Genomic DNA, 23,699 nt, shown 5'->3' on the forward strand with positions numbered 1-23,699 from the left:
AGTCAAGAGTTTAAACCTTACACTGTCATTCTCCTTTTAGAGGAGCTTTGTGGGAGAAACAAAACCAATTTTGCTGTATTACTTACTCTAAGATGCTTTGAATAGAGCAACAGAAGTGAGAACAGGATTGATGTACGTAGTTTACTTCTCAGACTTTGGAGGAAATCAAATTATTTGAATGCAAAAGTATCCTGATAAAAGCTGGAAGCACATACAGACCTGTACACAACAACAGCCTGCTACAAAAGGCTGTGGATTTTAAAGCCTGGAAAAAAACCCAAATCTAAAGGCAGGCTTTTGCATTTCACATAGTAGTTTCTTCACTGAACCCAAGAATTGGGGCTTGGTGTTCAATATAACACATCTATAAGTGAAGACTGAGTATGAGACACTTAATAACATTATGCATTTTTCTCTACTATAAATGTTATATTCTAATATAACATTTAGGATTTGCTCATCCATTAAGGTGAGGCCACCATGAAGCATTTAAACATTACAGATTGTACCATGGTTCTACTACGCACTTTGTAGAAGCAGGTATTTAACTAACTTACAATCACATCCTAATCTGCCATCTTTCACCACAAGGCAAGAGGTTTAGGTACCTAGAACTACAACTGTTACAAATGCAGGAGGACTGACCTACCTTAGTTGCACTGCTGCTGTGAGAGTCATTAAGTGAGAACTGCTTTCTGACTTGCTTTCTGTTTCAGCACTGTGATGATCAAGTTTGACAATGGCACACCATGCTGGGGCTTCCCACCTGCCTAACAATGGGTCAAATGAAATGCTGTCAAGGAACAGTTGAAATCTGCCTTAGTACAATTGTCTAAAGTCATAACATGGAACAAATTTTTATTTTTATATTGATGAATACCGTCTTTCATTGGAGAATAAAGCACTTTAGAAGAATTCATTAGAAGTCTAGCAGATAAGTAGCAATTATTTACCTGCATCTGAAATTAAGCCATACCACAGCAAGGTTCTGACTTGCCCAAATAATCATTCTGAATGGATAACAAGTCAAGAATACAGCTCAGCTCTGCTTTCTCGGTTCTGTCATTTAACCAATTCCTCCCATGAAAGTCCCCACTACAGTACAAATGAACTTGCAAGAAGCAAATTTGTGCTTTTCTTACAAGAGCTTATGAATGCTCAACACAGGGGCCCAAAATAAAGGGATAATGTGACTGACCTGCTCAAGTTTAGTTTATATGGTTTAGAACTGCAGCACTCCACCTAGGGTGCTGTATAAGACTTTCCAGCTGTGCAGGGTTTGTCTGAGCTGGGCTGCTTTGCATGAGACTAACAAACTGTCCACTTAGACACAGGCCCGACCTTCACCTAGCATAACTTAACATCACTATGCTGCCTGCCCTCAGTGAGACGCTTACATATATTCACTAAGGATGAATTTAGTATCTTTTCCTCCCACTTAAGTGCACTTAAATTTGTTCCTGAGAAGCAGAATAAAACATGGCTTCTCAGCAGAACAAAATCAACAGAAAGGTACACGGCTGTCACTTGGAAATAGTGCCAGTTTTATAACTGCATGCTCATACAAAAGAGGCTTAATTGTAGGAAGTCATTTTATTGTTGAAATAAACGACTTATTTACAGAGATAGTTACTTTACAGTTTTACAAAGCAGACAATTCTTCTCAGAATAAAGTATTAAAACAGTGACAGATTTAGCACTGTCTAAATGCAGTTTATTCCAAAAAGAAAGAAATCTACAGCACTCATTAGACTAAATCATACCAATCACATAATAAAACGCTGCCCCTTGCAACTACAACAGTATAAAAAGACTTTTTAATCAATCATGATCTAGTGGATTAAGCATCTGCTATACTTCTTTCTTCTTGAGTATTAGTGGACCTACATTATCTCCTGTTAATTCATTGTGCTTATTGTGGGAGCCATCACAGACGGGGAACTGGAAGAAAACATACATGAGGAATTAGTGTAACTCTGTACAGCAATTGCATGGTGATTTTTATACTTCTTCCTATGCCAAGAGCACTTTGATAATGTTGCTAGTTCCTCCTAGTATGTCCCGTTTCAACATCAGGAAAAAACAAGGGAAAAAACAACCCACTGCTAACAGGTAACTTAAGTTTTTAAGGTCCTAAACTAGCTGTTCTTAGACACAAGGTCAGGGACAAAGCCTTTTCCATGAAAGAACAACAAGCAGAGCAGCCATAAATAGTTTAAGGTTTACTGTAGAACTAGTAAAAGTGCTCTTAATAGATTTAATCATTTGCAACCAGAAAGTACTGTTTTAGGAAAGCTGAGATATTTTGCTGAAGTGATTAGCCTGAAGCAAGAATAGTTGAGGCAGTTTCTTAGGTCCAGGGCAGATTTTTTTTGTTAGAACAGGAAAGCATTTGGTCCAGAGAGAACAAAACCAGCGTGCAGTCAGGACATTCAAAAGAAATTGAGGGTAGATGAAAAATACTCAGGTACATCTAGTTGATTTGGGGTATACAGACTATCCAGACCAGTCATCTACTGGCTGCTCAGGACCAGATGGGGATATGCTCTCCCTCACCAACACAGGTCCAGCCATACTTTCATCCTACTATGAACAACTTTCTAAGCCTTGTTTTTGCAAAATAGAGTAGTTTATCTTCTAATTAGTTACAATGTATTTCCAAATATTAAACAAGGCTTGCTTGGTTTTAATCTACTCACAGGCGGTCACTCTCTAAGTGTTTCTAGAAAAAAACCTACTGTGTTTCTTACAAGTTTCTACTGTTTCTTTCTACATGCAGATAGGTTTACAGTGGAGAAAAATAAGAACTGTGCCAGTCTCAAAAACCAAAACCATGTTCCACCTCCAGAGAAAAGCAACAGGGCAACTTATAGCAAATTCATCACCAAACCACTGATAAAAATATGCAAGTTTCAATCTCTAATCCTACAGTAGCACAGTGTCTTACCGTCTTAGAACGCCAACACCTGCAGTAAGCTTTAGTGAGGCACAGATCTTCAATGTTTATTTCATTCACTACTTTTGGATTTTCCTTCTGGATCTTGAGGTTAATCAAGCTATCCTTTTGCTGTTTCTTCTTGGGGAGGAATGGACGAACAGCGAGGTAACCGAGCAAGGCCAGCACACCCAGGAAAGGCAATAACCGCAGCCATTCTGCAACTAAAGACAGGTGGAATTTAGATTGGCTCTTGACACCACTTCAGTATGGTGCAGCATCAGCTACTCTCAGATGACGTAGGCTTAGGGTAGGGAATAGGGCTGCTCAGTCAGCAAGGCTCTGAGGGCAAACAAGACTCTCTGGGTAAGTCTTAAGAGGACAGACCCAGATTAAGAAACTGGGTTTTACTGTAACCAAGGTAAAAATTTGACTCCTAGAATTTCATCTGAAGTTTAATTTTAAAGCTCTAGAAGATGACTTTATGGAAGAGAATAAATCCAAACCAAATAAAAGACGTACTGAAATGAGAAACCCTAAAAATTACAGGAGTACTGCTCACCCAAGGTAAACCAGCACTGTGTACCAGCAAACTGGGTGTGATTACATGCAGTAAATATATTCAGTGCCAGTATCTTAACATTCTGTATATGAAGAACTATTCAGTATGTTTTATAATTCAATTTTTAATTGCTTATTTCAGATTTTTAGCTTCTTGAAGTTTTCCTCATTTTATTTGTTCCAAGTTTTGTTACAAAGTTTTGGTAGAAATGATACAGATTATTAGATAAGCACTAGCAAAACCTTCACCAATCTTTTTTGGTTTATTTTTCAGAGCTCTGTTTGCTCAGTGATCTGCAACCAGTTTCCACAATACACAGAGAAAGAAAGAGTCCTGAGATCAGATAAGTCAAGCCACAGAAAATTGTTTTTTACCAGGCTGAGGAACTTCTTTTAAGTACAGGTAAGAGATTCAAGTATCCTCTGCAGACTTAGCTGCCTTGCTACATCATTGTAAATCTTCTAGACATACTGGTGAGAGAAAGACTTACTGGACTGTTTAAGAAATTAATCAGCACCTGGCATAAGATCTATATATATTAAAGGTGTATCCACTTTTCCAGCAAAACATGCTGTAACAATACCCCAGTGTAATTTAAGTACCATGGTGAAATAAAGGAGAGAGCATTTTTCTAAATTTCTGGAGAATACACTGAATCTAAACACTTATACAGAAATAGAAAAGAGTTTTAAAATGTTTTCAAATGAGAAAAAAAGAAGTGTAATGAGCTGGAGCACAAATAGCTGCACAAGCACTTTATAAGACAAGACACTGTAATCAAGTTCCTCTTTTAAATTATTTAGGATCAGAACATAGCAAAATTTTGTTCTACAGTTTGTTTTTTGAGATTAAGATGTACAAGAAAGGAAATACAATAGAGCAGGCTAAGGATGCTAGGTAGGTTGTATTTCTCAGAAGTTACATTATTCTGTATAGCTTGATTTTATTTGTAACAACAGAGCACATATTCATGCTAATACTTTACCAGTTAGAACACAGTGGCATTTTCTTAAAAATTTCAATTTTCTGGAAGTACACCATGTAATGAAAATACTTTGTGGGACTAGTTTTATGTTGTTTGAGCTTTCTACAGCCTTTGATGTGAAAGCCACACTTACTGCATTTTATCTGGGAATGCACCACAACTGTATACATGCTGAAGGCACTGCAAGAACTTTCAGTAGTCTTTCCACACCTGCGCTTGCAGCAGTCCCTGTGCACAATAATTTACAAAATTTGCTAAGAGTCACTGCAATAGACTAATCTCTGTTGCTCTTTTCTCAGTTCCCCCAAAATGCTCTAAGCCCTAAATAATAACAATTAATACTGAGATACTTAAACATGTTGTTACACAAAATACTGAGTTTCCTGGAGAGCAGTGCCTGTTGGTCTCTTCTATCATTACTGTTCCAGAACACTCTGTCAACAGGAATCCAAGTGCATTTTCTGACCTGATGTGAAAGACTGACTTGGAACATACTTTAGAAGAGAAGAAAAATATTTGGTCACTGAAAAAAATTTCCAAATTGAGTATTTAACCTGACTGTTGGCAAAGAGGTGGACGTCTACAAAGCTACTCTGAATTCCAAGAGGGAACAGATATTCCAACAGGTGCACCATAACCAGAAGCAGGGCACCTATCAAGTGTGTGATGAATACAACTGGACTAAGATTGACACACAAAAAAGAAATGTCTCACATTAGAATTAAATATTGTTAAAGGAGACCAGCAAGTAAACAGCAAGTGGCATCTCAATACAGCTTGAAACTCCCTGATACGGCATCAAAATCAGAACAGTAGTCATGACTATGGGAGACTCATAACCAGTTGGGTTCATCCAAACGAAACAGGAACATGATAGCTGTACTCTCTGAGAAAGGAAATTAGAAACAAACAGGAATAGGAAGTACAAGGATATTGTGTATCATGGTTATTATTTAATATTTATATCATGCTAACTTCCGATAAAGAGTTTTGCCATCACTAGCCAATGATTTCTTCACATATTGCTAATCTGGGAGTCTCTGGAAAGCCCCCAATTACACCAATGTGAACGCTAATCATAAACTAGTCAGTTATTGCCAAAAGACTGCCAGAAGCTCATACTTTTAGATCACAAAGTCAATATGACCATGCTTATAGGGCATGAGAGACAAGACACTGTCACAAAGTAAAGAAGTCATAGATCTTTGGATTGCTTGGGCAGGGATGGGAGAAAAGCTTCACTCAAACTAATGCAGCGGTATCTTCCTACAACTGTAAGCTGCTCTGTGTTTTTGAAGCCATTCATACCTTTCTGAAGCAGATGTAAGGCAAGTCACAAGACTGTTTATTTTCACAGCTGATAACTCAGAATTCAGCAGTTACATTGATTCTGGAGATGCTTTATCAGTTCTGCTGCATGGGAAGAGGCAGTCTTTGGAGCCAAAAATGGAGAGTAGAGTATCGAAGAGGTTAGTCTTCAAACTTGACTTGTGTTAGACACAGATCAATCCCAAAGATAAGTCCTGGAAAGTATCAGGAACATCACTGAAACAGGAATGCCCAGAGAATTCCAAGAAGCTGAGGCCACAGACCATAGGCCACAGTTACATTTTTCAAGGAGAGGTTGTCTTAACATTTAGTCCAACAGTAACAAGCCCCCCAAAAAATAATAAACACATACACTGTGAACAGAAAGGGACTGGCCAGTCACTGAGAGTCAAATCAAAGCAAGTGGTCCCTGCTTGTCTTTCACTGACTAGTCCTTTGATATCTTTTACTTTGATTTATGTTTTAGCTAATTTCTATGGAAATGACCCTATGCAGACTCAAAAGCAACTTCTTACAGTAACAGCTCAACTGCAAGCCAAAATTTTAACAAGCATTAGCTACCAGTCAAAATGGAGATTTGGAACTGATGAAATTCTTCATGCAAATTCAAATTACTTACTCAATTACACGCTCTTCAGAACTAATAAGCAGTTGTATCCTAACTGTTTTCTGTTGTTTGCTTGGGTGTCGTAAAGGTGTTCACATTGCTACACAAACTAAACACAGAGGACTCCACGCACCACTTTAATATATCTGTTAGCTTATGAAGGTAGAGAGGTGACAGTCCTTTTAGCGACATAGCACACTTTAAATAAATTAAAAGCCAAAGCGATGGGTAGGTTAGCAAGCCACTTTGCAAATGACACATTCATGGTTCAAATGGGTTCTGAAGACTGTTATCATGGTATCACCCTTCTTTCCCTCAGTACTGTAAAAGACGATCCACAAAACTGTTTTCATCCCGCCTGGCAGCTTGTTACATTAAAGTCCCTCTTAACATGTAGGCCAAGTGTAAGACAGCCCACACAGGACTGTATCAAGTCTCTGGAAAGAAGTCTAACACCCAGATTGTTACAGAAACCTTGAAAATCTGACCACATGCTATTTTGAGGTGAATGTCTATGCCATCGTAATAACATGTACCAGGATAAAAAGCAATGGCAGCACGAGACAACACTGTTCATTTCAGCGAACTTGAGAAGGGAAGGGTAAAGCAGCTATGACAAGAAACTGAAAGAGGCATCTGAGCTGCAGCAGCGTGACGATTTAGATATCCACTTTCGAACCCAAGGTCAAACATTCTTTCCTTCCTTCCTCCCTCATTGCTTTTACCTTCGGGAGATTCACACTGGATATTAACAGTCTTCCTCTCTCCAAGCAGTTTTCCACTGTGATTTGGTGAGGTCACGACAGACAACAGCTGTCTCAAGATTTTTAATCAGCGCACTATACAATATCACACACAAAAGGATCCTCCCTATATTTTTGGTCTGTTGTTTCTACAGTTGATGCACTACAGGAACTGAAGTTGCACCTGCCTGGAAGCTAATGCAGGTTTACAGAAGCAATAAAAGAGCCAACGAGCAAAGGACTGCACTGTTCCAGATGTAGGTTCTGACCTGCCTTTGTGAACAAGGTCTATGCTAGCAAGTGTTTTATAGTGCTGGTCCCTGACTAAGTTCAGTAGATGCCACCAAAGGACAAATACTAATGCACTTTAAATGTTTTAAGATCGGTATTTTTTCCCACTTTCCAAAAAGAAGCAAAGAAAAATGCTTGACATGTCATTTGCCGAAGAATATGCTCCTCTGTAATTTGTAGTAGTAAACACAAAAAGAGAATATTAATCTAATCTTCTCTATTGTCTAATAGTCTTTCACTAATAGTAATTCAACAGATATGATCCTGTAAGTTGCTGCTGCAAAATAACTCCCAGAATTGGGAATCCCCTGCTCTTACAGGCTTATGACTTTAGGACAGGACAGACTAAGATCACAACAACATAGAAGAGGCTGCACTTGCTGAAGAAATCCAGTTTTCTCAGATGAAACTTTAGACTGACAGCAGCTCTGAGTGCAGATAAGTACAAGACTCCTCAATGATCAATGAGGTTTCAATGACTTTCAGTAACTTTTAAGCACTAAGGGAGGATAATTTTTTAATTTAGGTGCCTAAGAGGTGGCTTCCCATGATTTCCTTTTGAAAAGGCTCACCATGTTGCATTTACACTATGCCATAACTTTAAGCACCTTGTACAGTTTTGCTGTCTTCACCTCTATTTTCATTCATATCCACCCTGAGAGGAAGATATACAAGCACAACAGCAGCTATCAGTCTGGTCTAGCTGACTGTTGAGGTAAGTAACATGACAGCAAAAGTTCTCCCCCATCGATTGTTTCATTTAAAAAAAAAATAAAGAGTTCTGACCAGAGGTTTTCAGAATAAGTTATATTACTATGTAGTATGAATAAATACAGAGACTGCACAAATAATCCTATTACAGAAATGTATGTTTGGACAAGTGAAGCAAGAAAAAATTAAACTCAAGCATTACTAAGCTTAACAAATTTGAGTACAACCTGTGGTTAAAAGGGCAATGACTTAAGTAGGAAACTGCCAAATACTAGGAATATGAGAAGCTTTGTTGTTCTGTAGCTTATTGTATCCCATTCCTCCCAACTTTGTAGCAACTGAATTTCTCTATTTGGTAAAAATAATTAACAGCATTTTCAGACGAGAGAGTAGTTGTGGGGAAAGAAAAATTGTTCATTTAAAATGGGCTTCCTTGTCATGGGAAAGATAACGGGACTTAAAGTTTACAAGCAGCCTAAACATGCTGGGGAAAAAAAAAGTACTCAAACCTGCCTGGTTTTAAAAAAATTGTGCCTGTTCTAAATTAAATAATTTTCCAGCACTATTAAAGCCAAATACCTTTGTGCTGCAAGATAAACATATAAGGTTGATTCTACACTTTGAAGACTTTTTCTATTTCCAGAGCGTTTCTGTTAGAGCATTCCTCTTATTTATTATCACCAAACTAATCTTGTCATTTAACACTACTTGAGGTTCTGGCTCTATTATCACAGCTGAGCCTGGGCTCAGACAGATCCAGTTTGCAAAGCACTGAAATGCACTGAACACCTAAAGAATTTACTAGCATTTAAGCACTAAAGTGCACCGAACACAGAATTTGCTAGTATTTAGCTTTCTTGTTCGCTCTGTGATAGAGCTATAATTAATGAATAGGAATTTTCACTCCCTCACCCAAAAAATACTTATAAAAATGATTAAATAAAAAAAAAACCCTAACTTGGTGTATGTAGCAGGCTCCCAGAAACAGATATTTTTTTTTACTCGGTATAGATGCTCTTTTTAACCTTTTAAGCAAATGATGAAGCAGTGTTTTAAGCCTTCAGCTAAAATCGCGTTTTCTTTACATGCACGGCCGCTGACTTGCTGGTACTTGCACAGAGAGGAATTTTAAGTACAGCGCAAACGAGCAGGGGCCGGGGAGCCTGGTGCGTTTTACTCTACCACTACGTTTTACCTCTCGGGGCATCTTAAAGAGTCTTGTCGGACAGTTTCCCTGCTGAAACGGTTTAACGGCGACTTCACGGTTGGGGTTCCCCCCCTTCTCTAACAGATAACTTGTTTAGCACGGCCGGGAGAAAGCCAGCGATGCCTGGAGCGAGGAGTGGAAGTCGCAGCCCGACACGGGACGTGTGCCGGAGCCCAGGCAGAAGCGCGGCGCCCGACCCGGCCCCGCCGCGCCCCTCACGCCGCCGCCGACCGCCGGAGGAGCGGGAAGGGGGGTCCAGGCCGCCGGGCGCCCCCCACCCCCCCCCCCCACCTCCCACCTACCCGTGAGGCGGATGAAGCCGCCGACGCTCTCGGGCAGCGGCAGGCGCTTGAGGTACGCTGGCAGCTGGACCTTGACGATGCGAGCCAAGCTCTCCAGCACCATGGCGGCGGCCGTGAGGGAGGGGAACGCTCCGCGACCACCACCAACGTCCGGCCGCGCGCTTCCTCCGGCAACTCTCACCGCGCATGCGCGGTGGGGAGGGGCCGCGCCGGGGGCGGGGCCTGGCGCGCGCGTGCGCGCGCTCAGAGGCCCAGCCCTGTTCCCCTCCGCTCGGGTCGCGCCTTCCCGTAGGGGCGCTGCTGCTGCCGCCGCGAGGCGGCGCGAGGGCGGCGCCGGCCGTTACAGCCAGGAGGGAGCGGCGGCGGCGGCGGCGGAGCCCGGTGGGCAGCGGGGGGCGGGGCGGGGTGAGGGGGCGGCGGCCGTTGGTAGCCCGCAGCGTGGCGCCTCCTCAGTCAGCTGCTCTCCTGAGGCGAGGCGAGGCGGGGCGGGGGGCAGCGGCCGGCCCGCGGGTCTGTGGTGATGTCGCTTGTGCCTCACTTAGCGTGGGCAGCCCTCGCTTGAAGGTACGGTTAGGGAGGTGAGGGAGTGCGACTTTGGTCAGGTGTGCCTTATGATTTATAGGCTCTATGTTACCTGTCGTCACCCTGTGGTGTTTGAGTTGCGTTTCTTGTCGATGGTCTTAAAAATATTGGAGTAAAAGACTGACAATTTTTCTTCACGTGAATGATGTTTTTCATGTGGTATCATAAGTCTTCTGAGGTGGGATAACGTGAGTGCTGAGAGGTTTAATGTTACAGGGAGAGGCCCACCCGCCTCATGTTTGGCAATAGTTGGCGCAGAACAAGCTCTATCTGAGTGTGTTATTTAATTTTGTTTCATTTTATGTCAAGGAGACCGGTCATTTTGGCACAGAAAATTGCCCCTGTGTAGCCAGGTGAAAAAATGCAAAGTATGCAGCCATCCCGGGTCAATTTAGACAATCCAGCCAGACCTGAAAACTCTTGCGTTAGTCTCTTGGTCAGGAGTCCAACACCATTTGGTTCAAGATGCTTTGCTACTGTGAGTGAATCCATCAAGTGCTAATAGCATATCGCACAGAGCACGAGCATCTTCAGGAAAGCTGAAGCAGTGCAATCCTTCTAGAAGATATATCTCTTTCTTTACGCGTTCTTGTGTGGAGCACAGTTCTCCTCCCTCAGTGTATGGAAACCACATCATATCTGCCCATATCAACTATGCACTTTTCCTGCCGGCCTGGAATTGGTAATTAAGAAGTTCTGGGGTAAGTTAATAGGGTTCAGCAAAGCAATGAAAGAGTAATTGTAGGTATTTCTTGAGTCAGATGAACCCACTGGTCTGTCTTTGGCTGAATCTACTCGGCAGTCATGTTTGCCTTGTATTAACTAGGATATATAAGCCCAGTGCTAGATCTCTTTCAGTAGTTTGCTTTAATGATCAATTCAGACAATCTCAGCCAAAAGCTGAAATCACCATAAACAACTAAGGCAAAAAAAACAAATACTGGAAGCTAGGTTTAAGACAAACAAATCCAGCTTGTTTGTGCTTCTGGCCTGAATATTACTTTTCTACCTGTGACCCTACATTAACATTTCCTGATGAATCATCTTCTTTAGCTAGTGAGAATATTCCTGTGCTCTCAGAGTATCTTCGTTCCCTACCTCACCTAAGTTTATCCTTCTAATGACTGTGTCTGATGCCCTAAGATGATTCGTTCTTGTGTAGGCAAATGCCTGCTGTTAGGCAAGATAATGAAAGAGCAAAATGCTTGATTATTCTGTAAAGATTACACATCAGATGTCGTGATGTAACCTTGTTTGTGAAACTTTCTGAGGGAAGAATACATAAGGCTGAAGATACACAAGGTAAATCCTCCAACTCTGAATCAAATAACTTCACATTGAAGTTGAAAGCCTCTGTCCTTCCCTCCTCCTCCCTTTCTTTGGCTCTTCCAGCCTTCTGTGGATGCTAGCTGTGATACTGGGAGCACAGCTGACATTTCACTGAAGCTTCTGAGCTCCGCTGTGCTGCCTTTGATCAGTACTCCACTCAGCACACTGCTAGACAATCTGCACATGTTGCAGAGAGGAACCGTTCTCACTGTGCCTCGCCTGTCTGCATAGGTATCAGTTGACATGAGCCATGAACAGTTTTGGTATATGAAAGGCTGAAGTCATAGATTATGGAAAAACTATAAAGAAAATGAAGCCTGAATGAGATTCTTAACTGAAGGGGAGGCAAAAGATGGTCTTTAGAAATCCAGTTTGAACTGGAGCTCAGGAGATGTGTGTTCACTCTCCAACTCAGACTTCCTGTTTGACTTAAGAGGAAAAATGTAAGCTGCAGCTTGCTCAGTCCTGCAGAAAAGAACAGGTTTTTACACAGTAGTCCATCTTCAGGGACCATGTCATGGGGTCAGGACTTAAGACCAGTCAACATCAGGAGGTTTACCAGGCAGGTATGACATCTTCCTTCTGTTACACACATTTAACACCCTACATGGACATTCTTAGTCCCCAGGCAGATTGCTTCTTCAGGATTTTATCAACATCCTTTTCAACTTTGCCTGAAACCTCAATACTGTTGGGTATCTGGAAAATTTTCTAGCTTTTTCAGGGAGAGTAATATGCAACAATTCATTCTTGCATATTTAGCTTCAGTTTGTGAACTGTTAAAAAGTAGAGATTGTGTCTGCTTATGTGTTTCATGCTGAATTTGGTTGCTGAAACTCTAGTATTGGGTAGGATGTATGAGAGTTGCTGTAATAAAAATAACAGCACAAAAAGCCCAAGCATAGATACTTGAACAGAACCTAGGTCACCGGTACTGAAATATGATTATTGCTTTCAGCAGTAGGTATCCTCTACCACTGGGATTTTTCATCTAGCCAGAACATTACAGATAAGATGGAGCATGGAGCCCACATGAAGACATCTACATAGTTAGTGCTAGCTCAGGTCTTTTACATGGAATTCCCAAAACACAGCCCAAAAGAGAAACAGCCCAATTAACTTACTACTATGCATGCTTTGATGAGAATGGTAGAAAAGTTTGTAGCGCAGATGCAGCTCATGTTTGGCAGAATTTATTCTGCCAAGCGTAAAGTCACTACAACATAGCTGCATTGGTCCAGCTCGCAGTAGAAATAAGAGCTGCCTTCAGCATCCACAAGTTGGTTGGTCCTGGTCCAACAGACTGAGCATAGGTGAAAACAAGCTCTTGTTACCCTTCAAAAATTGCTCAATTTCCCCATGCCTTTAATTCAGCTGTAAAATGAGATAATACTTACCAGTCTGTCTAGAACACTAAGATTTGCAAAGGAAAAGAACATTTATAAATTTTATTATTTTTTTTTATTTTACCAAGTACACACCATTAAGGGTAAGAGATGGAAGGTTCTGAGGTAGCAGATACACAGTCCTTCCATCTCTAAAACAAGCCTAAGTAGCACAGTAATTTGCTCAGCAGTCTTTCATGGTAATGAGCTTTTCTATCAACAGGATGTCTCCTATTGTTAAAGCCATTTTGTTGGAATAGGCATTGCCATTTTCCATACTTAGCACCTGGAATAATCTCTGCAGCAGGCAAAAGTACTGCTGTCAACTAAAAACTATCCTGTCACCAACAGGCTGGCTTCTGTGATCAGCAAACACAAGCCTCTGTCTAGGAGGAAGCTAGATCTCTCCCTTTGTATTCGAGTCATTTCACAGTGGGGTTTGATTAGCTGCTGTTCCTGCTGTATGCAAAGATATCTCTCTCTTCCATTTCCCCAAAAGCAAGCAAAATCATTACACCCCAGAAGGGCTATAGGAACTGTGATTCATTTCATCTAATGTCTCCATCAGTTAGTTATACAGCACTGTCAACACCCAGTTATTAAATAACTGAATCTCAAAAAATAAGGAGACTGGCTTAAAAACGTAAACCAAAAGACCACATATATAAGGTTACTTTCCTCTACTACATGCTTGTGAACATTGCAAGCAAGTTGCAATTGCATTGCATACTGGCTAGGTTTTCATCTCTTATTTTTACATCCAGAGGCTTAATTGCCTTTAGAAGAAAGCTGAAATTGTCATGCTTTCGCTTGACTCTGAGTCCTGGCACCTTAAGTGGCTCCTGCTGGTGTTTATTGAAAATAGCTACTATTCTGTGGTGGGCAAAGTGTTTGAGAGAAAAATGAGTTAAGGAAACAAATCACATTTATAACAGAATCGATAGGGTAATTTTGTGATAGCGTAATTTCGTATTATAAAATTACTACTAAATTAGCATGATATTACTTTCTAATCTAACTAACGTCCAAGAATTTTACAATGTAGCTATTATGTTTTGAAAGCAGGTGCTATTGTAATTGCCTAAGTGATTGCAGTGTCCTACTACTAGCATGTATTATTGTTGAATTTTAAGATTCCCTGTGGCTTAGATGCTATTTATTGTCGCAAATTGTAGCATATTAATTTGCGAAAAGAACGAAAACAGGAATGTAAAGAAAAATGGCAAGACTTCTACGAATTGGATCAAGTTCCAACATGGCAACTTTGCGCATGAGAGAACAGAGTAGTAGACTCTGTTTTTATTTATTCAAGAAAACTACCCTGCTTTAACCTCTCAGCCACAGGTTTAACGTTTTAATTTCTTCTTCTGACTGCTACTGCTGGGGAGTGGGAAATGTTACCCATGAGCTGGGTATGAAACAAAGAAAACCCCAACTCAAGAAAGAATAGGAGTATTCAGTGCTAACTTCCTAGATATCCCCAGATAAAGTTCTGTTACTTTCTACTTACACTCTATGTTTTTTCCAAGCTGGAACTGTCTTTATGCAATGGTTAGCACTGGTCCATGGTAGTGGTTTCTACAGCTACTATAATATTTGCAGAAATAGCACAAGATGAAACTATGAATATCCACTCAGTTACACTAAGTTACTGATTTCAACTGCCTTTATTTAAAGCATAGAAAGTAACAAGTTATATGACATGAAACTATTGGAAGTAACATCAGTCGAGTAATACTAATGATGCACAAGAAAGTACACAGTTAATACAATATTGCAATGAATTTTAAATTTTGACCCATTGCATGAACCATCCAGTCTTTCCATCCACTTTAGGTAGCTGATCCAATATGTACTGCTCATGAGGATCCAGACTGATCTGATCACTGGTTGCATACAGACTTGCACAGATTGGGAACTTGATTGGCTTCCAGGGAGTTGCTAATTCACAACAGTTTTACTCAGAACAAGTATCCTTAGGATTCACTAATATGTTCATAAAAGACCAGATATGTTACTGATTTGTGTCAGGTTCTGCCTGGTTTGTTGCAATAAACCAGGCAGCAAAATCCCCAGATTGTCCCCTGGGAGGAAGCTGCAGTGATGGAAACCAGACACATCCTCCCCTATGCTAAAGGACCTACAGAGGACAAAGCTGACATCATCTGGGAAGTACACGCTGCTAAATGAACAGATGTGAAGTAAAACCACTGTCAAAACACTGCAAGTCGCTCTCTTATATGATGGGAATTCCAGGGAAAAGAAGCTATATATGTATCAATATATTCTCAGCAGGGGACCGCTCACCGTTCCCTTTTAAACTGCATTGATCTTTGCTGTCAGTGAAGGCTGTATATCCTTGACTGGGCAACTAAGGGTATATTTGTTCCCTTAGTATTTTACTCACTTGGCATAATAGCTGTCACTGAAAGATATTTCCTTCATTTTGGAAGGCAAAGGTGAGAATGCCACAAGACTAACTCCTGTGACGCAATATGCATTCGTTGGCAGTGGCTAATTATAGCACAGAAAAACTACCAGCTTCCCTTGCCGAGGACAGAGTACAGGATCTCTGCAATACGACTGCACTCTGCTCTTAAGTTCTTCCTGTGTCACAATGGCCACTGACACTGCAGTAAAACAGCAGTTTATCATTCCTTCTCAGGCTGCTGTGTAATAACAGGGCTGTGGAGATTTCTGAGCCTGTCTCCCCTTTTCAAGGTTAACCAGGTTAACCAGGTCTGGCATTGACAGTAACCCATACCCCTTCTCAATCATCTCACAAGAATAATGAGGAGCAAAAAAAAACAAACCCCAAAACACCATGCCTCTTCAATTTCAGACAATAAATGTATGTATAACGGATGGAGATGAAAGCAGGGAAAAAGTAGCTATGTTGATTCCAAGGCAATGACATGGAATAGTACTACAGCAGGTAAATAAGATTAATATAGCCTCTTTTATGCCTATCTTAGTAATGCTTTTTCTTTTCTGTTTTTTCCAGGCACTCTCTGTCCTCTAGACTGCAGGTCAGCTATAGCACAGCGCAGTTCCATATCTAGGTAGCTGGCTATTCCCTAGAAGATTTGTAAGTTACTTCCTCACTTACTTTTCAAGATATTGCCAGAATTTTATATAAATTCTGTACTTCACTCTAGTACAGGGAGCTGTAAGGTCTGTAAATATATGTTCTTAAAAATCAGTTTCTTTTTTCCCTTTGAATCAGCAGAGAAAGCAACCAGCACAAAGAGTGGGATATAAACATACCACCTCAAAGTTTACAAAACTTACTTTACAGGAAATGTAAGCCTAATGACTGTGAAAGGTAAAAAGTAAATGAAAAATAAATACATGGTAATTAAGAGGCATTCATCTTGAACAACATGCTAGGAGAGTACTTTTGGAAACTAGGAAAAGATCCTAGTGCCCCCTTATTTTAGAGCAGAGAGTCTTTCATTGAAAATTAGTCTTGTCATAGGTTGTCTACAGTTAATTTATTAAGGTGCTTGAGAACGTCTTGAACTGCTTCCCCGAGAGAAATTAAATTATTTTTATTCAGGTTTTTTTACACTTTTGTATGAGTTATTTTGACAGCTTCAGGGACAGAAATGTTATAATTATTCAGAAAATGGCTACGGTAGAAATGGATGCTGCACCTAGTCCCTCAAATTGCCTGTCCAATATGATTTGATACTGTCAAATATCCTGAACAATGTAAGGGTAAGCGTATCATTTAGTCTCCAAGTACCTGAGTCCTCCCTGCCTAATTGCAGCAGTGTTTCTTTTTCTAATATGGGAGCTAAACAGAGATCATAAAATCATTTAACATAGGCCACCAAATAGTCAGGAAGGACTAAGAAATTATCTTTTTCCCTGTTAACTTGAATTTAAATCACTATGAGAAAATTAGTATCTTGGATCCCACTACCAACTCCTTAAGCCAGTATTTTTCTGTGTTTTTTCTCTTTCAGATGACGTTCCATTATCCAAAGCAAAAAAAAAAAAAAAAAAAAATTGCAGCCCTCATTGTCTTTATAAAAATGAATTAAGATCTATGCTTGCAAAAGTGACAAAACTCTGTAATATTTCTTGAAAGGGTGAAAAGCATGCTTGACCTTGAAGAATAAAAGTCAGCAGAAGTGCAGAAGCTAGGTTGCCTTTGCTTTGTAATTTGCAAAATTTTCAACAACTTGCCAACATCTGACCACGTTTCATGACTACCATGTGTGTCACAACCCACCCTCTCAGAAATACTGCCCTGATCCATCCCCCTAACCATAATGATGAACAGTGTAATAACTGGCTAATTTCAGTATTGGTGATTTAGAGTCATCAACAGTATTTCCTGAATTACAATCTGACAGCAAACAAGAATAATATTCCTTCCTTCTAAGAGATATATTTAGCTCTAATTACCTGGCTATTTGAGGTCTAAGCAAGCTCTTGGACATCTTATGGTTAACTGGGACATAGCAAAAACTAGAAAGATCAGCCAAATCTTAAAAACGAGGTTGCTCAAAAGGACAAAAAGAAAAGTGAAATGACTCCTAGTACCACGTGATAGTTGGCTAGTTAAATCCATTGTCTAAATACATGGTATATACTCCTGTCAGTTCAAAGACAAACAAAACAAAACCCTGAAGTATTTCTGTGGACTTTCTTATTTACTTAAATCATTATTTTAAATTAAGTCAATACAGCATAAAACAATTAAAACACTGCAATCTATAAGACTATGTAATAATTTCCCTAGGGAAACGTAGCATTATTTTGTATAAAACAGAAGGGGGGGGGGGGGTGCAGGGAGAGAGAATGTTCTACAAGCAAAAAAAGCCTCTAAATGAAGAGTGACAGAAAGTCAACCTGCTACCTCTGCTGAAGTGTAATGTTTACTTAGCTACAAATATGTGAGCGATTCATCATCAGGACTGCCTCAGAAGAAGGGGGAATGACCAAGAAAGGTGGTTTGCTGCAGGCCATTTGGGAAGTCAGTGGTACTAGGGCTCCTAACTCTGGAGACGGTCCCTGCCGCAGGTCTTCTGGAAACACTGGCTGATCTCTGCAGGGAAACATCCTAAGATAAAAGGTGGTTTATACTTCGGTATAAAGTACCCCATAGGTGTCCTGATTAGCTCAGGCTAACTAATTCCCTGTAACTAATCGAACAATGAAAATTGTACTTGGCATGTAGCAAGCCAGGTGAATGGAAGCCTACACTTCAAATCAGTCAATGCAGCATGTTGTGAGGTCTGAACAGCCATGGCTATACTAGGGGGCCTGTGAAATATGTAAGCTAGCCTGTTTGAATAATTAACTTTAATCCTTAACATTTTATCTGGGTTAGCAACTTTTATAGTGTAGTAGGTACACTGGTCAAATCATTTGTTAAACACAAATGCTCCTCAAAGGTTGTGGTTTGCCGAGTACATTTGCATCCTGGAACAAGTTTTGGAGGAGCAACCGAATTAGGATGGTCCAAATCTGACTAGTAATCAATTACATCAAAGTAATAAAAATAGACATATCTTGAAAGCGCTTCAGAGAGTCCTTTGATGCCTCCTTTCGTAAACACAATAGGCCAAATTAAGTACTGCTGAAAACTGCTGTAAGAGCTTGGTCATTTTTGGTAACAGTGTACCTCCTGCAGACTTAGCATGCAGTCTGAAGGCAGCCTGAGGGGTCAAAAAACAGGTATAACAAGGAAAAGCAACCACCTCTAAAGGGATGGGGTAAAGTAGGTCACCATTAAATACCTTTTTGAAGAGATCTCCAACTGATGTAGCCTGGCCTACTGAAATTGATAAAACTCTGATTTGCCCCAGAGAGGGGTTTCACCTGCTGAATTCAGCCTGTGTTACCTTATTTTAGCAACGGTGACTAATTACTCAGCCCTTCCCACCCCTATTTTAAGATGCTATTTTGCCATGTATGTTTATGTTATCTATGTTTATTCAGGAATGTAAAGAATTCATACGAAAGCAGAAAACAAAGGTAGTTAGTAACTGCATGACAACAAAACTTTTCATTTTTCAAAATTGGCATCATAATTATGCCATGCACGTGCTCATCTGACACTTATGCTTCAATATCCATAGGGCTGAATCAGCACAGAAAATGAACATTCTTGTTGACACAACTGCTGCTGACATGAAAGGAATATCTTTTTCATTTAGATCAAGTGGTAGTTTTGCTGGGAAAAAATGAGTACTCTGTATGAATACTAATAAACATCCTGTAGCAATTTTCAGAGGTTTCATTGTTTAGGTCTGTGAAAATAACATAATGAATTTTATGTTGTTAAAACTTTTTTCTGGTAAAATAGCTCTTATTTTCTGTAAGGATTTCAAGAGAAGAGAAAAATCTTTAACTGAAAGAAAACTATGTTGAGGCTAAAAAAGTGCTAAACAATGAAGTGCTAAACAAAATCCTGAAGACCGGAAGATTTTGTGGGGAACTCTAGTCTGTTGATCTCCGTGTAAGTTACTGAAGTATTTTATATTCTTGTGAATCCCACATGACCTTATGCAAGCCATGAAACCTTAGCATGCCATTATTCAACACAGCACTTAAGCTTTTCACTGGGACTCGTATGTGGACTTAAAATGTTAGATCTTGGAACTCCCTACACAGAGCAGCAACAACTTAAAACAGATTAATGTAGGGACTCAGTGTTTTGCCCCATGACTTAGCAGTGAGACAAAAAGCACGACTATACAAAGGAAACATGTGGAATAGCTTGGAAATTGTTTTAGTGAGAATGTCAGAGAAGCTGTCAAAGAAACAATGGGAGATGAAGAATTGCCAAGTTGAAATAGAAGACAAAAAGTTACCTTTTATCTAATACTCCTTAGAAAGCTAACTGCTGCCTAACACATTTGACCTTGGGCTGGACTCCAGATGTGAAAGGGTTTTGCTACCTCTTCTTCCTAACAGAAGGAGACATAATGGCCCCAGATGAGACAGGCAGGGAATGGAGCATGCAGTACAAAGGCTGTAACTATGACCCTGCCATCCTTCTTGAAGGGGAGCTACACGGGAAGGGCTGCTGGTCTTTGGTATTTAAAACATGGATCAGGTGGAACCCAATGACATCCCCAAACCTGTTTTTCTTCCACTGTCATGTAATGGCACTTGGGTTGGCAAATTCAGCCTTTTTGTTTGTTGTGTTAAAAAAAGCCAATGGAACAATCTTATTTTATCAGCTTTCTTCTGTGATCTTATTCTTTCTGGTCTCCGCTGGATCAAAAGGGTCCACAATAAGGTGACTTTTGCTCAGATCGAAGAAGGATTTGACTGCAAACTTGCTTTATGATAATTAAAGGAAAAACAAGTTGGACAGGATGCTGAAGAGAAAATTGAGGCCTGGTAATGCATGCAAACAGGGAGAAGCTGTTGTTGTTGTTGATCTTCTTAGCGCTTTGTTTTCCAGCAGGAGAAGCTGCTGTGTTTTGTCTCCTCCAAACAGGAACTAATAATGATCTACCAGATGGACTAACAAGAAGGATGTCTTGCTTTTGTTGAAGCAATTTTTTTTTCCTTCCTAAAAAGGAAGATCTTTTGGAGAACATTTTGCATCTTATTTCCCCCTTTCCTCTCAGATATATGAAGCGTCCTGTATGGAATGCTGCTTGGTGGCCAGGGCGCTTGGTTGGTCCACCTGTTTTCAAGATAGGTAGAATAGCGTGCTCAAAATGTAAAAATGGCTGGTCTTAGGCAAGTGGAAGTGAAAAACTGACATTGATGTGCAAGCAAACCACACTAACCTTTAAACTAAGGCTGGGATGCTTTTCCCTCATCCCCCTATGCTGAGAGGAAGTGCTATGACAATGTATCACAGCAATCTCCATTCATGCTTGCTCAGCTGGACCATCACAAAGCAGCTGAAATGGACTTGGCAAATTCAGCCTTCGGAGGTTATTGACCACTTGGCTGCACTGGGCTCTGTAAGGCCGTACTTGAAAAAGCAAACAAAATTCAAAGATGGAGTTCAAGTGAGCTGGTCTGTTCTCAGTATTTTTGTGCAAACTGTTTATTACCATGCCACAGCTACTAAGCTATTTTGCATAATAAACCTCTGAAAATCTAACCCAACTCCAGTACCGTATGAGGATTAGACATGGTAATACCTTTCTTCAGCCACTTCTGAGGATTAGCTTAAAAAATCAAATTAAAATGAAGCAAACCCAAGTAGACTGGTTAGTTCCACAATAAGTCGCAACGCCCATATTCAGCAACCATCATCTGTGCCTCTTGCATTTCATATTACTATATGACGTATCTGGGCAAGTAGTGTTAGAGTACACCTGCTGCATATGGTAAAGGTGACAAACTCTGTGTACGGCGCATCAATACGTTAAGGTTACAAGGCCTTACTTGCCCGAGTATTCCTACTGAAGTAGGAGCTCTTCCTGAGTTTATTTCCAAACGCTGAGTGGAAATGATATGATTTTTACCTCACAGTTTGAGGAAAAAGACATGAGGATGAGAAGCATCATGTTCTCCAAGCAGGACTGTGTGCTGTGACTTGCAGAAATGGCCACAGAACTATGAGTGTGCATCTTGTTTTTCATTCCTACACAAGTAATTATTTTTTTATTCTTTTTCTCAAATGTATTTAAAGGTATTTAAATTGATGGATTTGCTTAAGAAAAAATGACCAGTGAGTGTAATAAAGTGTTTGTCTAAACAGGTATACTAAAACAAAATAGGCAAACCTGTTTCTGAGCAGTGGCTATAAACAAGAGCTATCCAATACATTTTAAATTCTATTTGGAGTCAAATGCTAATAGAGATATTGATTTTAACACGTAACTGTTGAAAGGCACACAAACAAAACTTGATTTACCAGATTAACAATTCCTGTTGTCTTAAATTAGCAGGGAAAATTACACCCTGTCAAGAGTATGTTTGTGCTGTTCTTCATTCCTTTCATTATACAGTAAAACGCAAATAGCAAGCCAGATCAAAACTCTTAATATAGAGTCACATTAGAGGTCATTAATCTCAAATAATAATTAAAAATGTAGAACTGGAATACTGTTAAGTACCTAAATCTCCTGCGATGACAGACAATAATGAAAAAATTCAGGAAGTTTGTAAGCAGTTTACAAGGCAGAGGAAGATGTCTGTGACAGAAAGAGACACGCTGGTGATTTGGAGCAGTTTAAGAGCATCCATAATCCAAAGCAGGCAAGGAACAGCAAGGTGTTTTTTAGCATTATTCTTGATTAAGGTGATAAGAACATCAACGAACTAGTTTGGGACCACACTTCCTGAATATGCTGTTCATTACAATTAAGATAATGAGCAGAAAATGAAGACTACACGAGGAAGTTGCTAGGAATGGTTTAGGTGATCACAGAACGATAACTGCACTTTACAAGTACAAGGCATTGTTTTCTCTCTAGCCCGTACCTGATGTAAAACTATGGCAGTGCTACTACAGTACCTTTTTTAAAATTAAAAGAGGAGCATTGCTTCCCTAATTCACCGCTGGCTATTCTCAAGCTTCTTGCTGAAAACATTGTTATACAATCAGGTTTTCTGAATACGCTGCCTTCTCCAGACAAGTAATAATTAGCATCCTAGATAGCAAGAAAACTAACAGTAGTGCAATAAAGGCACTATAATGAATGCAAACTCAGTTCAGTGCAATGGATTTACCTAATTACATATCCGTACTCCCTCGACAGCAAATGCCATGTTTATTAATACGATATATCCGCTCGTTACAGCAGAAGAGGCAGTCTGGCAATCTTTCTCTCCTTGTTACTTGATGGAAGTTGAGTCCTTCCTCACGTACACAACTATGCATAAACCCACACAACTTACTACTATGAGAAAAAAGAAGAGCCTGGGTGAGAACGATTTGTTGCCCCGTGCTGCACAAAATAAAAAGCCTCCCAAGGAGCTGAAGTGTCACAGTGCAGATTAAGGAATTGAGGAGCCTGGCTGGCCCTTGTGTGGACAGCCCGCGTTGCTGGATCTTCCCTTTGGTGCTGTTTTTTTCCCTACGCTGAGAAACCCGGCTTGGTTTACTTGCATGTGCCGATATGCTACTCCGGGCCCGTTACTCTCCCACCGGGCCTGACCTCCTCGTCGGTGCTGCTTCTCTCCCGGGCAAGAGCAGGCCTTTAGCCGTATCCCTGGCACCAGCGATAGCCGCAAACCCCCTTCGCCTTAGGGCTCCCGCCGAGGCGCCCTCCTTGCCCCGCTTCCAGGCGCTCCGCCTCCCGCCAAGCCCTTGCCTCGAGTGGCTGCTCTCGAGGCGACAGGACGCCTCGGCCGCGCTCCTCGCCGCGCCGCCGCTCCAACTAGCCCCGTCCCAGCCGCCCGCCGCGCAGCTACACGGGAGGGCGAGAGAACAGGGGACTCGGGAAGCGCCTCCGGCGCCGAGCCCGGGGGCAGGCGATGCCCACCCGGGCCGCGGGCGAGACAGCCCCGCCTCCCCTCCCGGTGGCGCTCCCCGGCGCTGACGGACGGACGGACGGGGCCTAGCTTAACGCGCGGAGGGATACCGCGCGCCGCACAGATATAGATCCGGCCGCCGCCATTTCGTGGGAGGGCGGCGGCGGCTTGTCGTCAGCGGTGCGCGCCGCCGCGCCCAGGAGGCTGCCGCGGGCCCGCGCCAGAGACGGAACCCCCGAGCGCTCCCGCTCGGACGGCGGCAGGACGCAGTGCGGCGGCGGCGGTGGTGGCGGCGGCAGCCCCAGACCCGTCTCCCCGCGCGCC

At 41.2% G+C, this 23,699-nt stretch overlaps 2 protein-coding genes and 1 long non-coding RNA gene across 4 annotated transcripts in view; 1 reads left to right on the plus strand and 2 right to left on the minus strand.

Annotated features, from left to right (window-relative positions):
* The window catches only part of LOC126044683 (sodium/hydrogen exchanger 9B2-like), a 31,086-nt gene extending 23,140 nt beyond the window's left edge, over positions 1 to 7,946 (plus strand). Inside the window, exons 15-16 of the transcript XR_007507757.1 lie at positions 3,771 to 3,899; positions 7,773 to 7,946. The gene's annotated coding sequence lies outside the window, so the exon portion shown is untranslated. The remainder of the gene's footprint in view (positions 1 to 3,770; positions 3,900 to 7,772) is intronic.
* Positions 663 to 9,851, minus strand: CISD2 (CDGSH iron sulfur domain 2). 2 transcript variants are annotated; one of them, XM_049814749.1, is made up of 4 exons: positions 9,673 to 9,851; positions 2,948 to 3,159; positions 1,888 to 1,941; positions 663 to 770 (listed from the first exon to the last, which is right to left on the minus strand). In XM_049814749.1, exons 1-4 carry the CDS (start codon positions 9,773 to 9,775, stop codon positions 678 to 680), a joined length of 462 nt encoding a protein of 153 aa, XP_049670706.1. In that variant the 5' UTR covers positions 9,776 to 9,851; the 3' UTR covers positions 663 to 677. The 2 variants fall into 2 exon arrangements, with proteins under 2 accessions (XP_049670706.1, XP_049670707.1); XM_049814750.1 differs by lacking the exon at positions 663 to 770 and having other exon boundaries at positions 1,579 to 1,941.
* Positions 9,852 to 14,616: 4,765 nt separating this feature from the next.
* Positions 14,617 to 23,632, minus strand: LOC126044845 (uncharacterized). Its single transcript, XR_007507793.1, has 2 exons — positions 20,732 to 23,632; positions 14,617 to 20,625 (listed from the first exon to the last, which is right to left on the minus strand). It is a non-coding gene; the product is annotated as an uncharacterized LOC126044845 (long non-coding RNA).
* Positions 23,633 to 23,699: the final 67 nt, after the last annotated feature.

The sequence above is a fragment of the Accipiter gentilis genome, chromosome 12 (genome assembly GCF_929443795.1).
Source record: "Accipiter gentilis chromosome 12, bAccGen1.1, whole genome shotgun sequence".
NCBI classification, from domain to species: Eukaryota; Metazoa; Chordata; class Aves; order Accipitriformes; family Accipitridae; genus Astur; species Astur gentilis.

What these genes read in the sequence shown, in the direction of transcription:
- CISD2 (XM_049814749.1), bottom strand. Translation starts at nt 9,775, where the DNA reads ATGGTGCTGGAGAGCTTGGCTCGCATCGTCAAGGTCCAGCTGCCAGCG. An exon ending in CGGCTTCATCCGCCTCACGG is followed by an intron (nt 3,160 to 9,672) that starts GTAGGTGGGAGG and finishes ACCTGTCTTTAG; the next exon opens with TTGCAGAATGGCTGCGGTTA. An exon ending in GGTGTTGGCGTTCTAAGACG is followed by an intron (nt 1,942 to 2,947) that starts GTAAGACACTGT and finishes GTTTTCTTCCAG; the next exon opens with TTCCCCGTCTGTGATGGCTC.